At 39.6% G+C, this 19,801-nt stretch overlaps 1 protein-coding gene across 1 annotated transcript in view; it reads left to right on the forward strand.

Annotated features, from left to right (window-relative positions):
- The window catches only part of LOC104522130 (histone-lysine N-methyltransferase ASH1L-like), a gene marked incomplete at both ends in the record, with an annotated part of 31,811 nt that extends 12,390 nt beyond the window's left edge, over positions 1-19,421 (forward strand). Inside the window, 19 exons of the mRNA XM_029084099.1 lie at positions 402-496; positions 3,511-3,584; positions 5,148-5,193; positions 5,403-5,511; positions 5,899-6,105; positions 7,102-7,248; positions 8,212-8,320; positions 8,527-8,688; positions 8,888-8,982; positions 9,238-9,395; positions 10,402-10,557; positions 11,266-11,320; positions 11,423-11,555; positions 12,002-12,250; positions 12,694-12,780; positions 13,022-13,112; positions 17,862-18,000; positions 18,590-18,762; positions 19,255-19,421. Of these exons, the coding sequence (XP_028939932.1) occupies positions 402-496; positions 3,511-3,584; positions 5,148-5,193; positions 5,403-5,511; positions 5,899-6,105; positions 7,102-7,248; positions 8,212-8,320; positions 8,527-8,688; positions 8,888-8,982; positions 9,238-9,395; positions 10,402-10,557; positions 11,266-11,320; positions 11,423-11,555; positions 12,002-12,250; positions 12,694-12,780; positions 13,022-13,112; positions 17,862-18,000; positions 18,590-18,762; positions 19,255-19,421 (2,452 nt within the window). The remainder of the gene's footprint in view (positions 1-401; positions 497-3,510; positions 3,585-5,147; positions 5,194-5,402; positions 5,512-5,898; positions 6,106-7,101; positions 7,249-8,211; positions 8,321-8,526; positions 8,689-8,887; positions 8,983-9,237; positions 9,396-10,401; positions 10,558-11,265; positions 11,321-11,422; positions 11,556-12,001; positions 12,251-12,693; positions 12,781-13,021; positions 13,113-17,861; positions 18,001-18,589; positions 18,763-19,254) is intronic.
- Between the last annotated feature and the right edge of the window lie 380 nt (positions 19,422-19,801).

Genomic DNA, 19,801 nt, shown 5'->3' on the forward strand with positions numbered 1-19,801 from the left:
GTCACCTTCCCTGGTGGGATTTAAAAGATGGGTAGAGAAGGTGCTGAGGGACATGGTTTAGAGGTGGAATTGACAGTGTTGGGTTTATGGTTGGACTCAATGATCTTAAAGGTCTTTTCCAAACACTGTGATTCTGTGATTCCATGATTCTAATTTCAAGTTGATGGTGTTACCTGAATAGCAGTTATGAAGAAAAATGAAATAATGAGTTTTGAAATTAGTATGATAAATGTATTTGGCAAGTAATCTGGGAGTCCATTTTTTTTTACCATTTCTATAATTATTCTCTTGCTTGATGTTCTAGACATTCATGCCTTAATTAAAACAGAAAATATGTTTTTTGCAAATGACAGGTGTTCTTCATTCTGATTTTTTGTTGTTGTTGTTCCTGTCGTCCACAGTCCAAAGAGCCGCCTCATACAATTAAAGAAAGAAAAGCTGGAGTACACTCCTGGAGAACATGAGCATGGATTGTTTCCAGCCCCTATTCATGTTGGTGGGTACTTCATGTGTATTTTAGTTGTTGGGAAATAAGTATCGCACTTAGGTGACATGGAAGGAGTCTGTTTGGACTTCACAGTCTCTTTGCCTCTCTCCCTTTTTTCTTGTTTTTTTGTTTTATCGCCTTGCCAGGTTACCCATGGCTTTCAGCATATGAACTTTGCCAAAGGTCATACTCTTCTGTCTGTGGTGTTCAGTGCAAAAGCTGTACTCGAGGCTTTTTTTTTTTGCTTTGTTCTCATTTTTTGTTTACCATAAGAAAACACCGGTTTAGTTTAAAACCTCCTTTAACTGCCATAACACTTTTGCTTAAATGCAGTACAGTAGTCTGCTTTTCAAACTAATATTACAGCAGAATAGCCAATTAAGACCATTTGTTAAATCTCAAAAACTAAGCGTACAATAATAAATTCCCCCATGCGCTTCATTATGTCTGTCTTTAAGCATAGATAGAAGTGAGGAAGAATGAAAACATCAGCTGTTATATAAGTTCTTATTTCATCCCCATTTTGAGGTCTCGGGTAGAATAGAAATTAAGTTTAGGGCTTTTCTTGACCATAACCCAAGGCTAGCATGAGCATTTAGAACTCGTGGAGCTGCAGAGTGCTGTTCACAAGTCCAGTCCACTGGACTGAACTGCCTGGAGGGGATGGCCATGATCTCCCATTTTTGTAGCTCATGTAATTTCCCAGGACAAGTCAAGATTGATTTATTTTTCAAGTAATTGTTTCAGCTTTTAAAATGCTGTGATTTCTTACTTCAAGTACTGTCATGCAAAGGGAGTTCGGGAAATTCCACATTGTTTGGTAGGAATATTTGTCTCATCAAATACAAACATATAATTGGTTTGTCTTCTTTAACTAAACTTTTTTGACACAGCTTTGACTTTCCCAGAGAGTTAATAGCAGGCGAAGAGTTTGACAGATCTGTGTGAATCAGTAACTGCAGAACAGATTTCAGAACTGAAGGTGTTAATTTAAATTCTCAAAAATGCCACCTTTCTTAATTCCTTTTTGAATTGGGTCATATAACTCTGTTGCACGACGAAACCATCTGTCAAGGTACTCAGGTTCAGTTTGCAGTGCCACAATCCTGTTCTCTTTTCTCTTCACGAGGCCCTGACCTCACATTTGTTTGTGCTACCAGACACAAACAAGCTCCTGCACTGAAGATAAAGCTGCTTCGATTACTCTGTATGAGGTAGCTGGAGAGTGGTTTAACCACAAAGCAGAGGTACAAGGTTTAGGACTCAGGGAAGACCTTGTGGCTCTGTCCAACTCCCTGAAAGGAGGGTGCAGAGAAGTGGGGGTGGGTCTGTTCAACCAAGGACCAAGGGACAGGACAAGAGGAAATGGGCTCCAGTTGTGGCCAGGGCAGTTGAGATGGGATGTGAGGAAGAACTTCTTTGCTGAAAGGGTTCTGAGGCATTGGAAGGGGTTGCCCAGGGCAGTGGTGGAGTCCCCATCCCTGGAGGGATTGAAGAGTCGTGTAGACACAGTGCTGAGGGACATGGGTTAGTCATAGGGGACTGGTCAGTGTTGGGTTCATGGTTGGACTCAATGATCTTGGAGGGCTTTTCCAGTCGAGGCTGTTCTGTGACTCTGCCAGATGACTGCACTGGTGCCCACTTGACAAGGGCTGGAGAGACCTTCCCTGCACTCCAGGCACGGTGCCAGGGCACCTGAAAGAGCCTTTTGTTTTGCCTGCTGAGGTCATAGAAGTGAAAGCAGATTCCCGGCAGATTTAGCTCTTTCCTGGAACCTGCTATGGGTGAATAAAGCATTGAAAATGAAAAGTAAATTGTAAAGAAAACATTACAATTTTTATTTTCCAGTGGTATGTGTGTGACTTTACGTGAAACCCCAGACTATTGCTGGAGAAGCGTAAAAGCACTTGTAACATTTAGGAAAGCTGGGAAAATCAGACATGGGACTAACACTTCATCCTTAGTCACTCTTCTCACTGCGATTCTGTGACACACTATTCCAGCAAAATGATAAGAGAACATTTTAATCTGGACTTGAAGTAACTTAGCGCTCATGTCAGACCTCAGGTCTTATGTTAACAAAGTGATGATCCTCATGGGTCCCTTCCAACTTAGGATAATCTATGTAATGGGTCAGTTTCCTTCTTTTGGGAGGAGGTTAGGGGTGACAGTAAATTTTAGAATAAAGACTAAATCTACAATGAAGGTAGTAACTCCTGTCTAAAATGAGTTTCAGTTATTGCTGAAAATACAGATCATCTTGAAGTCTTTCCGAAACATTTAGGAATGTGTTTGCCAAGTCTGAATTCATTCTTAAGTCTCCTTTGGTAGGGGTCATAGGATCAGGCTTGGATACGATTTTCAAAACTAATTTGGTTTCTTTGAATGCAATATTGTGATTTACTGTCTTGTGTGAATTGTGCATGCAGATTTTTTTAATGCATGCTTGTTCTCTGTGATAAATCATTGTATTCACGTGTGCTCAGGAGGAAATGTCACCGTTGAGATTTCTACACAGAAGTTACTAGGTTTTACTGTAAGGCACGCAGTTGTATTCAGTTGTCAGTTATTTGCTGTTGTCCCTTTGGTAGCTCACATTCACTGACCCCTCCCGGGTGACACCTGCAGGGTTCCTGGTGCTGCTTTTAAGAGTTTAACTGTACCAGTTGGTGTTCAATGGCATCTGTAAGGATCAGTCATCCATGCAGGAGGCAGCTCCTCTCTGCCACCTACCTCACCGGGCATCTCATGTCTCAGACAGCAGCTTTCCTCACTGTTGATAAAGGTTTAAACCTGAGTATGACGACAGAGTAGAACGCGAAAGATAGTGTCGTGCAGGGCTCTTCCCTGTGCTCGCCACGAACAAACACAATGTTCTGGGAGGATTCTGCTCTTCTGCCTTTTTGACTTTCAGATGTCGAGAGGCCCTATCAGAATTCGGCGGGGTGCCTGGGAGCAGCCCTTTTTCCCTTTGGGGATGTGTGAATATGAGTGTGTGCGACTTACAAACCTTTTTGTTTCAGGAAAGTATCTCAGACAAAAGAGGATTGACTTCCAGCTGCCTTATGACATCCTCTGGCAGTGGAAACACAATCAGGTACAAAATAAAAAGTTACTGGTTGCCAAGATTATGATCAGAAGTCTTAGAAAGAAAATAGGAGGATTCTTACATGAAAGCTGTGTTTATATATCCTGTATATTGATGAGTATTCTTGTTGCTGCCACTGTATGAGGGGAAAAAAAGGATTTTGTATGTATTTAATATGAATAATTTCCATTCTTCCATCTCTTGCAAAATAGCAATCCTATCAGTTTCTGCTGAAAAGTCATTAATTTAGCTGTGGACTTTTATTTTGGTAGTGTGCCTGCTTTCTGCAATGGTCTTGTTTTAGACATGCCCCAGGAGAATTCACATGTACTGCCAACAGCACTGAGAAATTTCAGGCCTTATTTTTCTTGGATCAGTCCCAGCAGAGTGGAATTTATTTTTCACTTGCAAGCTGAAATTTTCATACGGAGGAAAGAAGAGAAACTGTTTAACAGTCACATTCTTTTCAGAGAGCTTTAAATATGTGCAATCCTAAAAATAGGAGAATTTTTTCCCTGAGAAGTTTCCACTAAGTGATTTAACACAGGATTTCAGGCTGGACAGTAAATCTGTCCCCAACTCTACTGCAAGAAAGCACTCTCAGACATGTAACTTCAGCATGTAAATGAGTAAGAAAAATCCCCAGGTGGTTGTGGCTCCAACTACTCTTGTAATGCCACCAAAATGTAATCTTAAAGTAATGATCGTTGTTGACATTTCAGCCAAGGACAATTTCATGTCATGTATCAAAGATTACTTGCATCTGCTTATCTTACCTATCCACTATTACATAAATAATAAATTATTTTTATCTGTTTCCTCAACGTTTTCCGTATCTACCTAGCATATTGAAAACCCTTACAGTGTAGTTCTGTTTGTACAACGGTTCTATCGCGTGTACGGTGCCTATCTGCCATGTAAGTTACTGTAGGGAAGACTATCAATGCAGTAAATGTGTGTGAAAAATGTAATAATTTGAAATTATTACTTAAAGCTTTTTTGAAAGGATGGAATATAGATGAAGTTATGAAATGTGATCTAAGCTGCCCCTTTCCCTCCAGTCATCTCCATCTGCAGAGGAAGTTTCTCAAATTAGAAGATGAATCTGCATTTCTCTTGGCTCCTACCTGTAGTCACAGTTTTTATAAGCACCTTAATCTTTCCTTTTCACTTTTTTAAGTGTTGGTACATGGTGATTCCACCAAAGATACTTTCTCCAAAGTAGATTGAAATAATTATTATTCTTTTTGTTATTCAGAAGAACAGCATTGCTCAGAATAGTCTATCTTCGTGATACCTGTTATCCATGCTGCTCTATTCAGGTGGTATGGGAAAAATAAACAATATGGTACAAAAACTGCTCAGCTAACTCATTAAGCCCAAGTTCTGCTTATTCAGGTACTTTTTTTGACCTGTTTGCTAATGCAGTCTGAGCCTGAAGAAGAGAACGCAGCCCTATTTTCTAGTGATATTTACAAAACTTACGTACATACACAACATAATTTCCCTCATTCTTTTGAATAACAGATGCACTTATGCAATGTATTAACATTTTCTTTCTCTTCCTTTTAGTTGTATAAAAAGCCAGATGTCCCACTTTATAAAAAAATCCGTTCTAGTAAGTAAAATCTTATTACTAAAATGTGTTGACTGTGGAATTCTCACATGACACTCCTCCTTTCTGTCATGTTCTTCATCCTACCAAAGACACTTCCTCCTTCTTTTTTTGATTTGGAATGAAAATACTGTAGATAGGTAGTTGTATTTTTTTCACCTGGAAAGAAGTCTTTTCTCTGTTTGGGTTTGTTTTGTTGTTTTTTTCTCCAGATGTCTATGTGGATGTCAAGCCTCTTTCTGGCTATGAGGCCACTACCTGCAATTGTAAGAAACCAGATGATGACAATGGAAAGGGCTGCGTGGAGGACTGTCTTAACAGGTTAGAAATAGACTGACTGACTATGATAAGAGAATTTCATTCAATTTATTATTTCACATCAACTAATAATATCTTAAGAAAAGAGTTGTGCTGGATGCAGCCTCAGTAATAAAAATATTGTTACAGAGCATACAGGGTAACTCCCTGTTGCACATATGCTCCCCCATCTCTTTCTTCAGAGGAAGATACTATTAAAAGCTCAGTTTTCCTCTTTGAATAGCAGTGAGAGCCAGGTTTTAAATCTTTGTGTGAATTACACCTTGAAAACAAGAAGCATTTTAGTTCTTTAATAAACTTTTGTTTAACAGAGGATTTTTTTTTAATTTGTGTGATAGATCTAAAAGTATGCTATTCACCTTCCTTTAACTTCTTTGTTTTTTATCTTAGGATGATTTTTGCGGAGTGTTCACCAAACACATGCCCCTGTGGTGAACAGTGTTGTAATCAGCGGATACAGAGGCATGAATGGGTGCAGTGTCTGGAAAGGTTCCGGGCTGAGGAGAAAGGATGGGGTATTCGTACCAAAGAACCCCTGAAAGCAGGACAGTTTATCATTGAATATCTGGGAGAAGTTGTTAGTGAGCAAGAATTCAGGTAGAAATATTTATTTGCTGCTTTAGCATGAAAGGCTCAATAAATGACTTTAGCATCTATTATCATTGCTGGGAAATCCTCAGACAGAAACAGAGGGGAACAATTGAATGCTTTTCTGGTCACAGCCACCAGAAATCAGCTTCTTTGATCAACCGAGTTTTTCTCAGTCAAGTAGGGAGGAATGATTAGTGTTTGGAATGCATCATCTGCCACATCTGCTCTGTAAATGCCAAATGCCATAATTGAATGTGAATTTAATAGAATTATGAGTCCTGCACAGGATTTGAACTGTGCAGGATAGAATTGAGGGGCAGAGTGGTGCAGGAAGGGAAATGAGCTTTTGCAGATAGGTTTGAAGAGAAAAGAACCAGTGGGAGCATTAATAACTGATGAGAGAAAGAAATTGTAGTCTTGTTAACTACACAGCATCATAGGATCATTGAGATTGGAGGGACATACCTGCTACTGTTAGAGCTCCATCAGAAGAAAATGCAGTCTTCTCATACAGAGATAACTGCTAACACAACTGACTTTTGTTACTCTTGCTCCCTTGCTAAAAAGAGGTAGCTGTCATCCATTAATATAATTCCAGAAATTGTGTCCAGTCCCAGATAATGAAAGAGAGGCTGATTGTTGTACACATGCATACATATACACACACCAAAGAATGTATACTTGCATTTTCTCTTCCATACACAGGTTATCAATATGAAATGTATACAAATAATCTGCAGAACCCAAAAGGGAGCATTCCAGAAGAGCAAATTTCTAAATTCTAATCCAAACTCTGTCAATGGCCTTGACTTACAAAAATAGGTATAATAATGGTTTTCCTCCATCTCTAGGTGTACGGTTCTATAAAATATAAAAGATTATAATTGCTTTTACTTCAAAACCCTCTCTCAGAATTCTTGAATGCACTATTACTATGTTACTCCCTGTTTGCTTTGCAGCAACAAGCGGAATCACAAATAACTTTCCTGTGTTGCTTCCTAGGAACCGGATGATTGAGCAGTACCATAATCACAGTGATCATTACTGCCTGAATTTAGACAGTGGAATGGTGATAGATAGTTATCGTATGGGCAATGAGGCTCGTTTTATCAACCACAGCTGTAATCCTAACTGTGAGATGCAGAAATGGTAAGAAAAATATTCTGTTTACTGGAAGACTGGTATACCAGTGACTAAGATATAGATAACCAGGTTATGTAAGAGAATCTGATCTAAAAATAGGGAGGGGAATCAACCTGAACACTGCAAATGATATTTACTATCATGCTTGCATTGCACAAGAGAAGTAATGTAATGTTTTCAAGTGTTGGACATTTTGGAGGCAGAATCTAAGTTTTCTGGCAAGGCAAATCCAACCTTGTTGTTCGTCATACTGTTAGCCTGCTACAAATTTTGAAGTGTAGGTAATGCCATAAAATAACCTGTGTCTATATATTCTTTCATTCTGGCAATTCAAATACTGTTTTTCAAGTAGGGAAGTAGTCTGATTTCAGCACACCTTGTGTCATATCAGTACTATGTTATCAGTAGAAATCCAGTGCAAGACTAGTAGGAAGTACTTTGGCTCAATTTATAATGAATAACTTACAGTGAAATAGCAGATGGTCATCATAGAAATCAGCTGCGGTGGTAGTAGAGCAGAGTAGGTTGTGATTCTCAGATAATTCTACTGGATTTAAGCAATAGTAATCAAGTTTTAAATCCAACACAAAAAATAAGTAAAAGAATTGGAGAGGCAATTAATTTTAGTGTATTTTGTGAGATGAGGTGTGATGTTCAGTGTAAGCTTTTGATTTAGGGCGAGGGCCTGAATCTTGGCAGTCGATACATAGATCTGCCATGACAGCCAGTACAGTTTGTAGCTTCTCTATTTGAAGCAAAACTTCTTCCTCTTCATAAATAAGGTATTCACTTTTTTGGCTTTCGGAGTTTATTGTAGGAAATAAACAACAGAACAGTACAAATTAAGAACAAGTGTAATCAAGGGCACAGCAGAAGTGTTGCTTCCTTTCTCTCTAACACTTCCACTATGTGGACAAGGACAGTTTTCTTTTTAATTATTGGGAATAATTTATTATATTTTCCCTGCAGGTCTGTTAATGGTGTTTACCGGATTGGATTGTATGCACTTAAAGACATGCCTGCTGGTACTGAATTGACTTATGACTACAATTTTCATTCATTTAATGTTGAAAAACAGGTAAGGATCACAGTGCAAGGCCTTGAAAAAACTCCCCAAGGACAAACAGTTCTGTAAACTTGAAGGTCGATTAGCAGAACCTATTGTGTTGTATTTGACAGAACAGGTCCTTTTTGAGATATCCTTTTAGATATTGAGAGATAATCTAAATGTTTCAGGTTTTATTTAAAATAATTTCTCCTTTTTTTTTTTTTTCCTCCCCAAAGCAACTGTGCAAATGTGGTTTTGACAAATGCAGGGGAATAATTGGGGGTAAAAGTCAGCGAATGAATGGACTTTCAAGCAAAAGCAATCAGCCTGTGAGCACCCACAGAAGGCCTGGACGGTCGAAAGAGAAAAGGAAGTCAAAGCACAAACTAAAGAAGAGAGTAAGTAGCAAAGTCAGCTTTTTTCATGGATAAAGCTTAGTAGGAACCCAGTTTGTGCCATCAGACCAAAAAACTGTGTATTTGTGTATTTTAAACTTCAGGAAAATACTACAGGTTCTGTCTCAGGAACTACTTCAAGTGCTTTGCTAAGTGCTTGGCGCAGTTTTTCCTGTCTATCAGAATGTTTTCTGTTTTCCAGAGGGGCCACATCCCAGAGGAGCCCAGTGAAAGTGTGAACGCACCAACAAGGCTGACACCGCAGCTTCAGATGAAGCCCATGTCTAACAGAGAAAGGTAAGGAATTATTTCAGTGGGTTTTTCCTCAGAAATGGAGTGTTGTGCAAATGTTGGAATTATTTGTTTGCTTTAAGGTGGGGCATCATGAAATGGCTGAGTAAGCAGTTCTTAATTCTCTGTTAACCATCTAGGGTGGAATTCCTCTCCTCTGACATCAGAAGTGTACCTCTGAATATTCATCTTTTTCCACATGTTAAAGACTTAATTTTACAGTCGGAAGGTGATTCTTGAATGCTTTTCTAATTTCTGTAGGAATTTTGTGCTAAAACACCATGTATTTTTGGTACGAAACTGGGAAAAGATCCGACAAAAACAAGAGGAAGTGAAGCACGTCAGTGACAATATCCACACCACATCACTGTACAACCGCTGGAATGGAATCTGTCGGGATGACGGCAACATTAAATCTGGTGAGGCCAACGCAGGTTCCTCAGGTTATTACTTTGAGAACCTGTATGACCATTAACAGTTTAAGTAAGTTCTGTGTATAAATCAAATGTAGAGTTACTACAAGATCCATATACCTTTTGTAATACATACAGGGAGTGCTATACAGGTAACAATACCTATGTATGTGTTTGTACAGGTGCCCTTATCTTCACATAGCAGGGTAAGAGAGAAGTTCTTTCACTGTTTCAAAGTATTTTTTGTATTATGGGATTCTGCATTTTCCTCTGAAACACTTAATGCTATTTTCTTAAGAATGAGAAGTTTGTACTATGTAAACCATTTGTCTGGTTGCTGGATTCGCCTTGTTCCTCCAGCAGCCCTGATGTCTCTCAAGTCCTGGTAGAAGTTGCCATGTCTCACATTTCATCAAGAGTGGTTTATCAGAGGAGGATGCTATTTAACATTTTCAGTGACTGGACCCTTACAAAGAAGGGCTGTTTTCTGCTTTCTGTATCCCTAGATCAGAAACAGTTGCGCTGACTTTGAAAATTGTCATTTATCCTCATAATTCACTGGATTTCAGGCCTTTAGAGAACAAAGCTTTTTGACATGCAGTCAGTTATGGGAATGGGAGAAACTATGACTTATCAGAGAAAATGTATTAATCCTGCTCCAAAAATAGCACTCCATTTGTAGGACTGTAATCTTCAAAGCCACGTAGGATTTGGTCCCCACTGTCAAGTACATGAGAAGCTGGGAAGTGGATATTTTGGGTGAATTCAATGACATGCTGTATTTGCTCCAGCAACATAAAATACTTTGATAACCAGCTTAACCATTTAGATGAGCTATAAGCAGTGAGAGCCGACTTGAGAATGTGAAACTGAAGCCTTTTACTGTTACAGTAGCTTAGAAAACTTGGTAATTTAAATAATTGGTGTGGAGTTGCTAGATCAGAAAAGATGCTGTGATTTAATCTTTAACTAATTTTTTGTTTAGAGATAATTCTTTTTTGTCCTCTTTCAGATGTCTTCATGACCCAGTTTTCAGCTCTTCAGACCTCCCGCTCTGTGAGAACACGAAAAAAAACAGCTGAAGAGAATATTGAAGTGGCTCGTGCTGCCCGCCTCGCACAGATCTTCAAGGAAATATGTGATAGCATCATAGCCTATAAAGGTGAAGGTAACACTCCTAAAAAAACCTCCATGGAGACTTTTTCAGCCTCCGAAACAATGGACTCTGAATAGAAAATACTAGGAAAAGAAATGAGTTTATTTCAGGACATAAAATAAGCTTCCTTTTTTTTTTTTTTCTTTCTCTTGCTACCAGTAATCACTTTGCTTTATCCTCAACCCCTTCCTCTGCCACCAGAATCTGCAGATATTGCTATCCTTTTAAATGGATTTTTCAGTAGTTCAGCAAAAAGGTACAATTGACAGAATTGCAAGGAAACTATCCTCCATTATGATACATGTAGTCCGATTACAGCAGCCAACTTCTAGAAATGTAAAAGCATTTCAATAGTAGAAGAGCCTTTTTTAACCTAGATTGGATGTTGTTATTTACTTGTCTCTTTTAAGTTTTACTCAAGTAAAGCATAGAATAGAATCGTAGTGGTTCGAAAAGACCTTTAAGATCACCGAGTCCAACCATAAACCCAACACTGCCAATTCCACCTCTAAACCATGTCCCTCAGCACTTCATCTACACGTCCTTTAAATCCCACCAGGGAAGGTGACTCCACCACCTCCCTGGGCAGCCTGTTCTGCTTGACTACCTTTTGGGTGAATACATTTTTTCTCAGATCCAATCTAAATCTCCCCTGGTGCAACTTGAGGCCATTTCTTCTCGTTCTCTCAAATGTTGCTAATCTGTATGTTCCTGTTCCAGATTCCTCCAGGCAGGCTCTTGCAGCTCCTCTCCTGAACCTGCCCCCAAAGAAAAAGTAAGTACTTGCTTCTCAGAGCAACCCATAGTTTTCTATAGTGGATTTGCACAGCTTTGAAATAGTAGTGAAAATAACATTGTGCATCTGTTCCTATTTTAGAAATGCAGACTATTATGAAAAGATCTCTGACCCATTGGACCTTGCCACAATTGAGAAACAGATCTTGACTGGTTATTATAAAACTGTGGAAGCTTTTGATGGGGACATGCTGAAGGTCTTCCGGAATGCAGAGGTGAGACTCTGGCCTTAAAGCTGTTGCGTAGACAGTGGGGATATACCCTAGTTTAATGCTCTTGCTGACTTACAGTAATAAGAAAAGTATTTTAGAGAAAGAAAACTTGTCATAATCTGTTTCTGATGGACAGACATTATAGCAATTCATGTGCTTCAGCTTACTCTTTGTGCTTTTCAGTTGCCTTACGTCAGACAAATAGGTCCAGAACATGCATGAATAGCAAACCTCAATAGATTTCAGTACCTTTTGGAAGAGGTACCTTGTTCTTCAGTGTAACGTCGTAGACACATGGATTCAAAATAAGGAAGTAAATGGAGAGGTGCATACTCCATCAGTGGATGCAGCTTTAGTGAGGATGCCTTTAAGAGTGTGTGCAGACAGGAGGAATTCACCAAAAGCATGGAACCTGGAAAAAATTATTTCTTTGTTTTATTTCTATTCAGAAATATTATGGCAGAAAATCTCCAACTGGGCGTGATGTATGCCGGCTACGGAAAGCATATTATAGTGCTCGCCATGAGGCATCCGCCCAGATTGATGAAATTGTGGGAGAAACAGCGAGTGAAGCTGACAGCAGCGAGACATCGGTCTGTGAAAAAGAAAATGGGCATGAGAAGGACGAGGATGTGATCCGTTGCATTTGTGGCCTTTACAAAGATGAAGGACTCATGATCCAGTGTGAAAAGTGCATGGTGAGGCGCGGGGAACACAAAGTGGAGCCTGGTGCTCTTTTTCTGTTCTCCGTAACCGGTAGAACTTCACCAGCGGTTTCCGTGTAGCTATTAGTATTAATTACCTCTTCAGACCCTCATTTCCTCTGCAAACAAATTGAGAGATTCTGTTTTCACAGAGGAGATGCAACTTGCATTTCTATATAGAGCAGCTAGCACTTTTCTGAAATTGCCAGCAACTCTTGTCTTTAGGCAAGTGGGATTAATTTCAGCAGTTTTGGGCGTTTACACAGTTACATGGGGATCTCCTCTGTTTTCTGACATCGTGTGAAATAGTTCAAAGAAAATCTTGAATTTCCTTTGGGAAACTTGTTTTCTTGCTTCCCTTAATATTTTTGAGAAAATGCAGTTTGTAAATAAAATCTATCACAGGATTGATAATTGGGTCGTATCTGTCTTTCTAGGTCTGGCAGCACTGTGACTGTATGGGTGTGAATTCTGATGTGGAACACTACTTGTGTGAGCAGTGCGAACCTCGATCTGTGAACAGGGTAAAAAAAAGTCATTATTACTACAGTTATAAACTGAAGCAGCTCTTGCATTTATATTTGGGCAAGACCAGTGTGGGATGCTCACTTTATAGTGCAGCTTCTTTGGTTTAGGTTTAATCACGTTAAGTGTCAATTCTTCTCTATCCACTTCTGCATATTTCCAAAGAGATATCAGCCCCATTTTTGCACTAATTCTGGTGGGCATCTCAGAATTTCCTTCCTTTTTGCTTTTTCCATCCAGGAGGTTCCCATGATTCCTCGTCCCCATTACGCCCAGCCTGGCTGTGTTTATTATATATGCTTATTACGGGACGATCTGCTGCTGCGCCAAGGTATGTGCTAACTCTGGTGGCTGTTGTGATTTCCATCAGATAAGAGCGTACAGAGATTTGTGGCATCACCCTGTTGGAAATGCTTTTATCTTTTTACAAGTAGAAAGCTGCACTCTCTGCTATTATGGGAGTGACACGTAGTAAGAGTTCCCACAGGGTGGTTGATGAAGAAACATTAATTACCTTTAGCACAGATAGGGCTCTTCTCCTGGCCAGAGAAAGAAGACGCTGAGCCAAATTCTAGTAAACATTTAGAAGTAAAGGCAAAGGCAGCTGTTAAGTCTTCAGTGCTTTAGTGTAGAATGGTCATTAAAACATCCAACTTACTGCTTGTTTGTTCCTTGAAGTATATCTTTCTGAACACTGCTTCAAAACCCCAAGTCTTTCAGAGGCAGCTGCTACACAGCTGTGTAATTCAGTTCACTGATTATTAATAGAATTAGAGAATCTATGATTCTATGATTTACCTTTTTTTTATTTCATCCTGCAGATACATACAGGGTTAGAAAAGCCTGTATCATTATTAAGAGAACTGCTCTTGAATGAGTAAAACCAGTTGCTATATTTGCTAGAGGGAAATGGGAGAGTCTTCAGGAAAGTGGAGAATTAAAAAAAAAAAGGTCAAAGAACAGTGTATTCTTCATCTCCTCTGCAGGATTCTGGAATTTGCATTCAGTTTTCCTTTTTTATTGTTGCTCTGCATTGTCTGTCCTGTCTAGAGTTCAGCCATTTGGTTTTCTCATTTCTTGTTTATTGCTGGAGAGTTATTCACTCTCTAGGGTTGTATCGGTACTTGTTTCTGTGCTTTCTGTTAAAACGGATTATGTTTTAGCTGGGTTTTGTGGCATCTTCCAGTCCTTTATAGCATTAAGGTAATTTTTGTTACGACACACTGTATTTCTCTCATATAACTCTAATCTGATCTTGATGACTTTGATTAGAAAAATGTTAGTCCTTACGTGGCTGAACTCCATGTCTCATCAGCAGAGGACAAAGGAGACCAAACTGCCACTGTCAGGCACCAAATACCTCTGCAGCTACCAGGAATAGATTAAGCAAGGTGTATGCCTTGAAGGTGCTAGAAAGGAATACACAGCTACAGTAGAAAACAGGGGAAATCTGTGAATTCATTGCTGGTGTCAAGTTCTCCACCAAAAGTTCTGAGTCACGACGCCTGTCTATATAAATTGTTGTGATGCAGGTGCGCAGGTATATAAGGCATCTTGGAGCCAGTAGAAGAAACAGTTTTTTACTCCCTCTGGTTTCTAAAAGGTCCTGTAATTTACAGATTCCAAGGCAAAAGAGACCCTAGTGACCTTCAGCCCTAGACCATAGTGACCTTCAGCTCTACAGTCACTCTGTGCATAGACTATGACATTTTTCCTACATGGTCAATATTAGAAAGAGGCTGATCTTGCGATCAAGACTGAAGGTGCTTTCGAGACTGTGGCTTTCCTTTGTAAGTTGGTCCACCCTCGCTGCTGGCGAGTTGTGTCTGTATGTTGAATTAGTTTGACTTCCAGTTCCAAGCTTGAGAGCTCATGTTTTTGAGGCTGAAAAGCTTCCAGCTGTGTGAGTGTACACACTTGACTGTGAACAAATCCCTCTAAATAAGTGAGGGTCCTTCAGTCTCTGGTTAGAGGACTTGGGTTTTAATTTATTGACAATTCTACTTGAGGCTGTTGAGTTATATACTACAGACACGCTTCCTCTGCAAAAATTACCTGACGCATAAAACCAGGAGATCGTGCAAATACATCTGATCAATCAGTCCGTCACATCCTGCAGAGTGAACAAGCAGGTCTAGCTCAGATGTGAGTTGATAGACAGGAGTTAAAATGGATCCTGGAAAACCCACATAGCCAGAAATTGTCATGTGTCATTATCTCTGATGCACCAGCAATAGCAGCCACATTTCTTCCTTGAAAACACCAAACTATTAACTTCCTTTTTGAGACAGAGGGGCAGCTATTTCAGTAGTTAGGAACGTCTGGGTAAACTTGAATTGAAGTCAGGCTTCCTGATCCCTAGGGCAAGAGAGCATCCACGTACATTTCTTTCTGAATGGTCCTTTTTTAGTCAGGTGCAATAAGTACTAGAGTTGTTTTATTCTTACTGAAGAGGTAGGGAAGAAGAGTTGAAAGTAACTAATTTAAAATAACAGCCAAAAATAAGTGGTTTTATTTACATTCTGCTTGGGGCCAGCAGCTGCTCTCAGCATGTACCTTACTTTTTTTCTCTGTGAGTCTTTTAAAGAAATTAGGGAGATGGGTTCCTTAACAGTAATCCTTAACTTAGTGAAATGGAAGATGTTATTATCCCAGCTTTAGTTCAGATAGTAAGAAGAGCTAATACAGTGGGTGAGTGCAGGCTAATCACTAGCAAATACACGCTGAATCCTTGAAGAGCTTGCGCTCTGCTAGCTTATGTGCAAACCTACATCATTCTGTCTTCAGTCCATTTTTCACTTAATCAAGCTCAAATAAAACTATCTCTCCTTCCTACAACTACAGCTCCTATCTGTTTAATAGCAGTCCTGGCACACCAGAAGGTTTAAAAGCTGGGTCATGGTTATAGCCCATTTGGCCTCTGTCATCTCTGGTTTAAATCAGGATTTTTTTTTAAATTGTGTTTCATAGAATCATAGAATCACAGAATGGTTTGGGTTGGAAGGGACCTTAAACATCATCCAGTTCCAACCCCCCTGCCATCAGCAGGGACACTTTCCACTAGATATTGTATTCCACTGTTACAGTGACAGGTGACAACATAAAACCTTAAAGTTATTTTTGCATATGAGTCCTTAGAAGCACTTATACAAGATTGATACATGCAGTTATTTTTATGAAAATATAATTCTATATCCTTCACTTTAATTCTAAATTTGGCTACAAGCTAAGAGAGAACAAAACTGAGGTGTTCATGAGCCTGGGGCCACATTGTACTTGGGGGTACCCTAGCATCTTTTCCTAAGCTGTGGAAGTAACAGAGACTGAACTGCTGATTAATTTAATAACAGTAACGTACATGGAAGGAAAATAGGCATAACTTCACAAAAATAGTATGTACTTAGGGAAAAAATCCAGGAGTCACTGCAGTTTAATGGAAACATAAGAAATATGCTTGGCATGAGTCAAAAAGGCAAACTGAATGTTAGAAATTGTTATGAAAAAATAGAAAAAGTCAGTGTGCCATTCTATAATCTTACAGTGTGTCTGTCTCTTGCATGCTGTGTGCTATTCATGTCATCCCAGCTCAGAAAGAGTATCTCACTACTTGTAAAAACAGATGTGATGGCAAGGATAATCAGATAGGAAACATCCTTGCTGTGAGCAGAGTCTAGGCAGATGATTTGGAAGGTGATATGATAAAGTCTGTGAAATCACGAGTGGCGTAGGAAAGTGCAACAATGTAGAAATTAGGAAGCTAACACTGAAATTAGTGTGTAACATTTAACAATAGGAAGTATTTTTTCACAGAAACAGCTAAACTCTGGAAAGCATTGCAACAAACAGGAAGTTGGAGAGGTCAAGAGTATAAATGATTCCAAAAAGATGAAACCAGTTCTTGGAGGAAGGATTAATCCCTACCTGTTTATGCGCAGTGGTCCAGCTACAGTCTTTAGCTCTCAAAATCCGTAAAACAGAGATTAAAAGAAGTCTAAAAGAGATACCATGGAAAAGCTTTTCCTTATTCCTTTGCATTTTCCTCCTAAGCACCTGCTACTGCCTACTTTTCTAGCTAGAATATTATGCTTTCTCACCTTTGATCTTACCTGGGGTAGTTTTTCTAAAGTTTTTATGGCTTGGGGCCTCCCAGATTTTTGTTCATTGTGAGATAAATAACAGAAAAGATTGAATTGATTTTTTTTAAAATACTATATACTAAATCCAATAGTATTTTCAGTAATACTTTGAGTTTCACAAATGCTCTCCTTCTGAGACTCTTCAGGTTCTTTTGTGAACATTACTGATTAGAGCTGTTTCCCTGAATTGAATGGAGCAGTGTGTTTTCACCCTATCAAGTGATAGTCATTGTCACAAAGAGAGGTGCAGTATACAAGTAAGAATGGCAGTCAAGTCTCAGCGGGAGAGAGAAAGTACTTTTAATGCCATTTCACAGATCAGTGCAGAGAAATTAAAGAGTTAAGTCTCTCATGGGACAAAATGAATAAATAGAACTTTAGGGACCTGTTTAGGGGTTGCACTTGGGAAGGACTTTTTTATCTGTCAGGAGTGTCATTTTGTTCAGCCCTTTCTGAGTTCCAATAACCTTTCTTGAGCTATCATCTTATTTGAATTCTGCTGAAATAATCAAAGGCTTGGGGCTTCTTGGTCAGGGATTTATTTTCTTTATAATAATCTCTCTAAGTATCTTCTCTCTTAAATCTTAAAGATTTATTCTTTAAACATTGCAGCTATCACTAATTTCTACACATTTTCCTAATCAAAACTTGTTACATATCCTGCACTCTGTCATAATTTATCTTGATTCATTACATGTTACTCTTTTCAGTCTGGGTGTACAATTCAGGTTATCTTTAGTTCTTGCTATAAAGCTTTTGTGAAAATTATCAATGTGACCTTTCCTCCGTTTTGTGGGTTCTGCATTGGTTTTGCCTCACTCTTACAATTCAACATTAAGTAGCTCTGTCATGTTAGTTTGAATGAAACCATTTACTCCTCTGTTTTTGGTGTGCTGGACTCATGAAAAGTTCTTTACAGGTGTGTATTTTGTGCCTATTGCCAGGTGACTGTGTTTACCTGATGAGAGACAGCCGTAGAACTCCAGATGGACACCCTGTCCGGCAGTCGTATCGGCTGCTGTCCCACATCAACAGAGAGAAACTTGATATTTTCCGCATTGAAAAACTCTGGAAAAATGAGAAGTATGTTCAAGGCATCTTTTGAATTTGAGACATACCATATACCTACCTATCAAAACACAGTAATTTTGTGGAAATCTTGTTATAGCTTAAAAATGCAGGACTGAACACAGTTCAGTTACAAAGGCTTGATGTTTTCCCACTTGTCTCCCTGCTTGTGCTCCACAACTGCAAAGTAAAAACACATAAGGGTGGAGGTTTAAGCAAGGGATAAGAGAAACAAGTTGCTGCACTTTCCTCACTGTTGGAATAGGCTGAGAATGCACACTGACAGCTGAACGGGCTCAGCTAATGATCACTGACTTGCTAAGCCACTGTAAAATGATTAAATGCATATGCCCCTTCAATTGCAGCACAGTAAGTCTGCTGTGTTCATAAAAATCACCCTCGAAGTATTTCCACTTACTGAAGGGGATAAAGTTCAATGTGTAATATTCATATGACTTCGCTTTTCATCACAGTCATTGCAAGATAGATAATTCAAAATTAAGTGGAGAGCATTAAGTAAAGTTGTATCATGGACTTATAGAAATAGTCTTTTATTTTCCCCCTCCTGTTTCTCTCTTTCTCTTACCTTTACACCTTCAAACAGAGAGGAGCGGTTTGCATTTGGTCATCATTATTTCCGTCCACATGAAACACATCATTCCCCTTCTCGAAAGTTTTATCACAATGAGCTCTTCCGGGTGCCATTGTATGAAATTATCCCCTTAGAGGCTGTGGTGGGAACGTGCTGCGTTCTTGACCTATACACCTACTGCAAAGGTAAGGAAACTTAACGGGATGAGAAATTAAACATAATACACCTTTCTAATAATTTGGGGAGTATACTAAAATAGTTCCTACTGTCAAAAGGCAGTAGCCAGTGTTTGCAGGGTATTAGAGCTGAGGAAGCACTATTGCTTTAGCACCGGGACAGTGGTTTCTGGTTGAAGAGGGCCAGAACTCCAGAGACAGCAGCAGGTTGGGATTGTGGTGGGCAAGAAAGAGAAAGTGATGGCAATTGGTACTAGTTTTTGTAAAGGTTTGGGCACTGTTTGATTAGAGTATACAGGTTTTCTTCTTAAATGGAACTAGCAAGGTGTCCGCTATAATGATTCTGTATCAGGGAGGACAAATAAGAATGCCTGCCATCCCATCTGGCAGCCCCCTGCTTCTGTGACGCCGCGTAAGGCATGTTCTTGTTCTGGCATACCACGCGTTTCCTCTTGAACCTGATGAGCTTTTTTTCCTACGTACTTTGTTTTGAAACTGCAGGGAGGCCAAAAGGTGTGAAGGAGCAGGATGTATATATTTGTGATTACCGCCTTGATAAATCAGCTCATCTCTTCTACAAGATCCACCGGAATCGTTACCCTGTTTGCACCAAGCCCTATGCCTTTGACCACTTCCCCAAGAAACTCACACCCAAGAGAGACTTTTCAGTAAGTGTTTCTTCTCTTAGCTTCCTTCCTTTTTACTAGAAGACTGGACATGTTTTTGGAAAGCTCCTGGCTCTCTGTTTATGAATGAAGCTTGGTAAACCGAAGGAAGCTGGTACATCCAGTTGGCAGCCGGTCACGAGTGGTGTTCCAAAGGGCCCAGAACTGGGGCCAGTCAGGTTTAACATCTTTATCAATGATCTGGACAAGGGGATTGAAGGCACCCTCAGCCAGTTTGCAGAGGACACCAAGCTGGGTGGGAGTGTTGATCTGCTGGAGGGTCGGGAGGCTCTGCAGAGGGGTCTGGACAGGCTGGATCCAGGGGCCAGGACCAGTTCCATGACTTTCAATGAGGCCAAATGCCGGGTTCTACACTTTGGCCA

Source organism: Antrostomus carolinensis, unplaced genomic scaffold, assembly GCF_000700745.2.
Source record: "Antrostomus carolinensis isolate BGI_N321 unplaced genomic scaffold, ASM70074v2 scaffold52493, whole genome shotgun sequence".
In the NCBI taxonomy this organism is placed as follows: domain Eukaryota; kingdom Metazoa; phylum Chordata; class Aves; order Caprimulgiformes; family Caprimulgidae; genus Antrostomus; species Antrostomus carolinensis.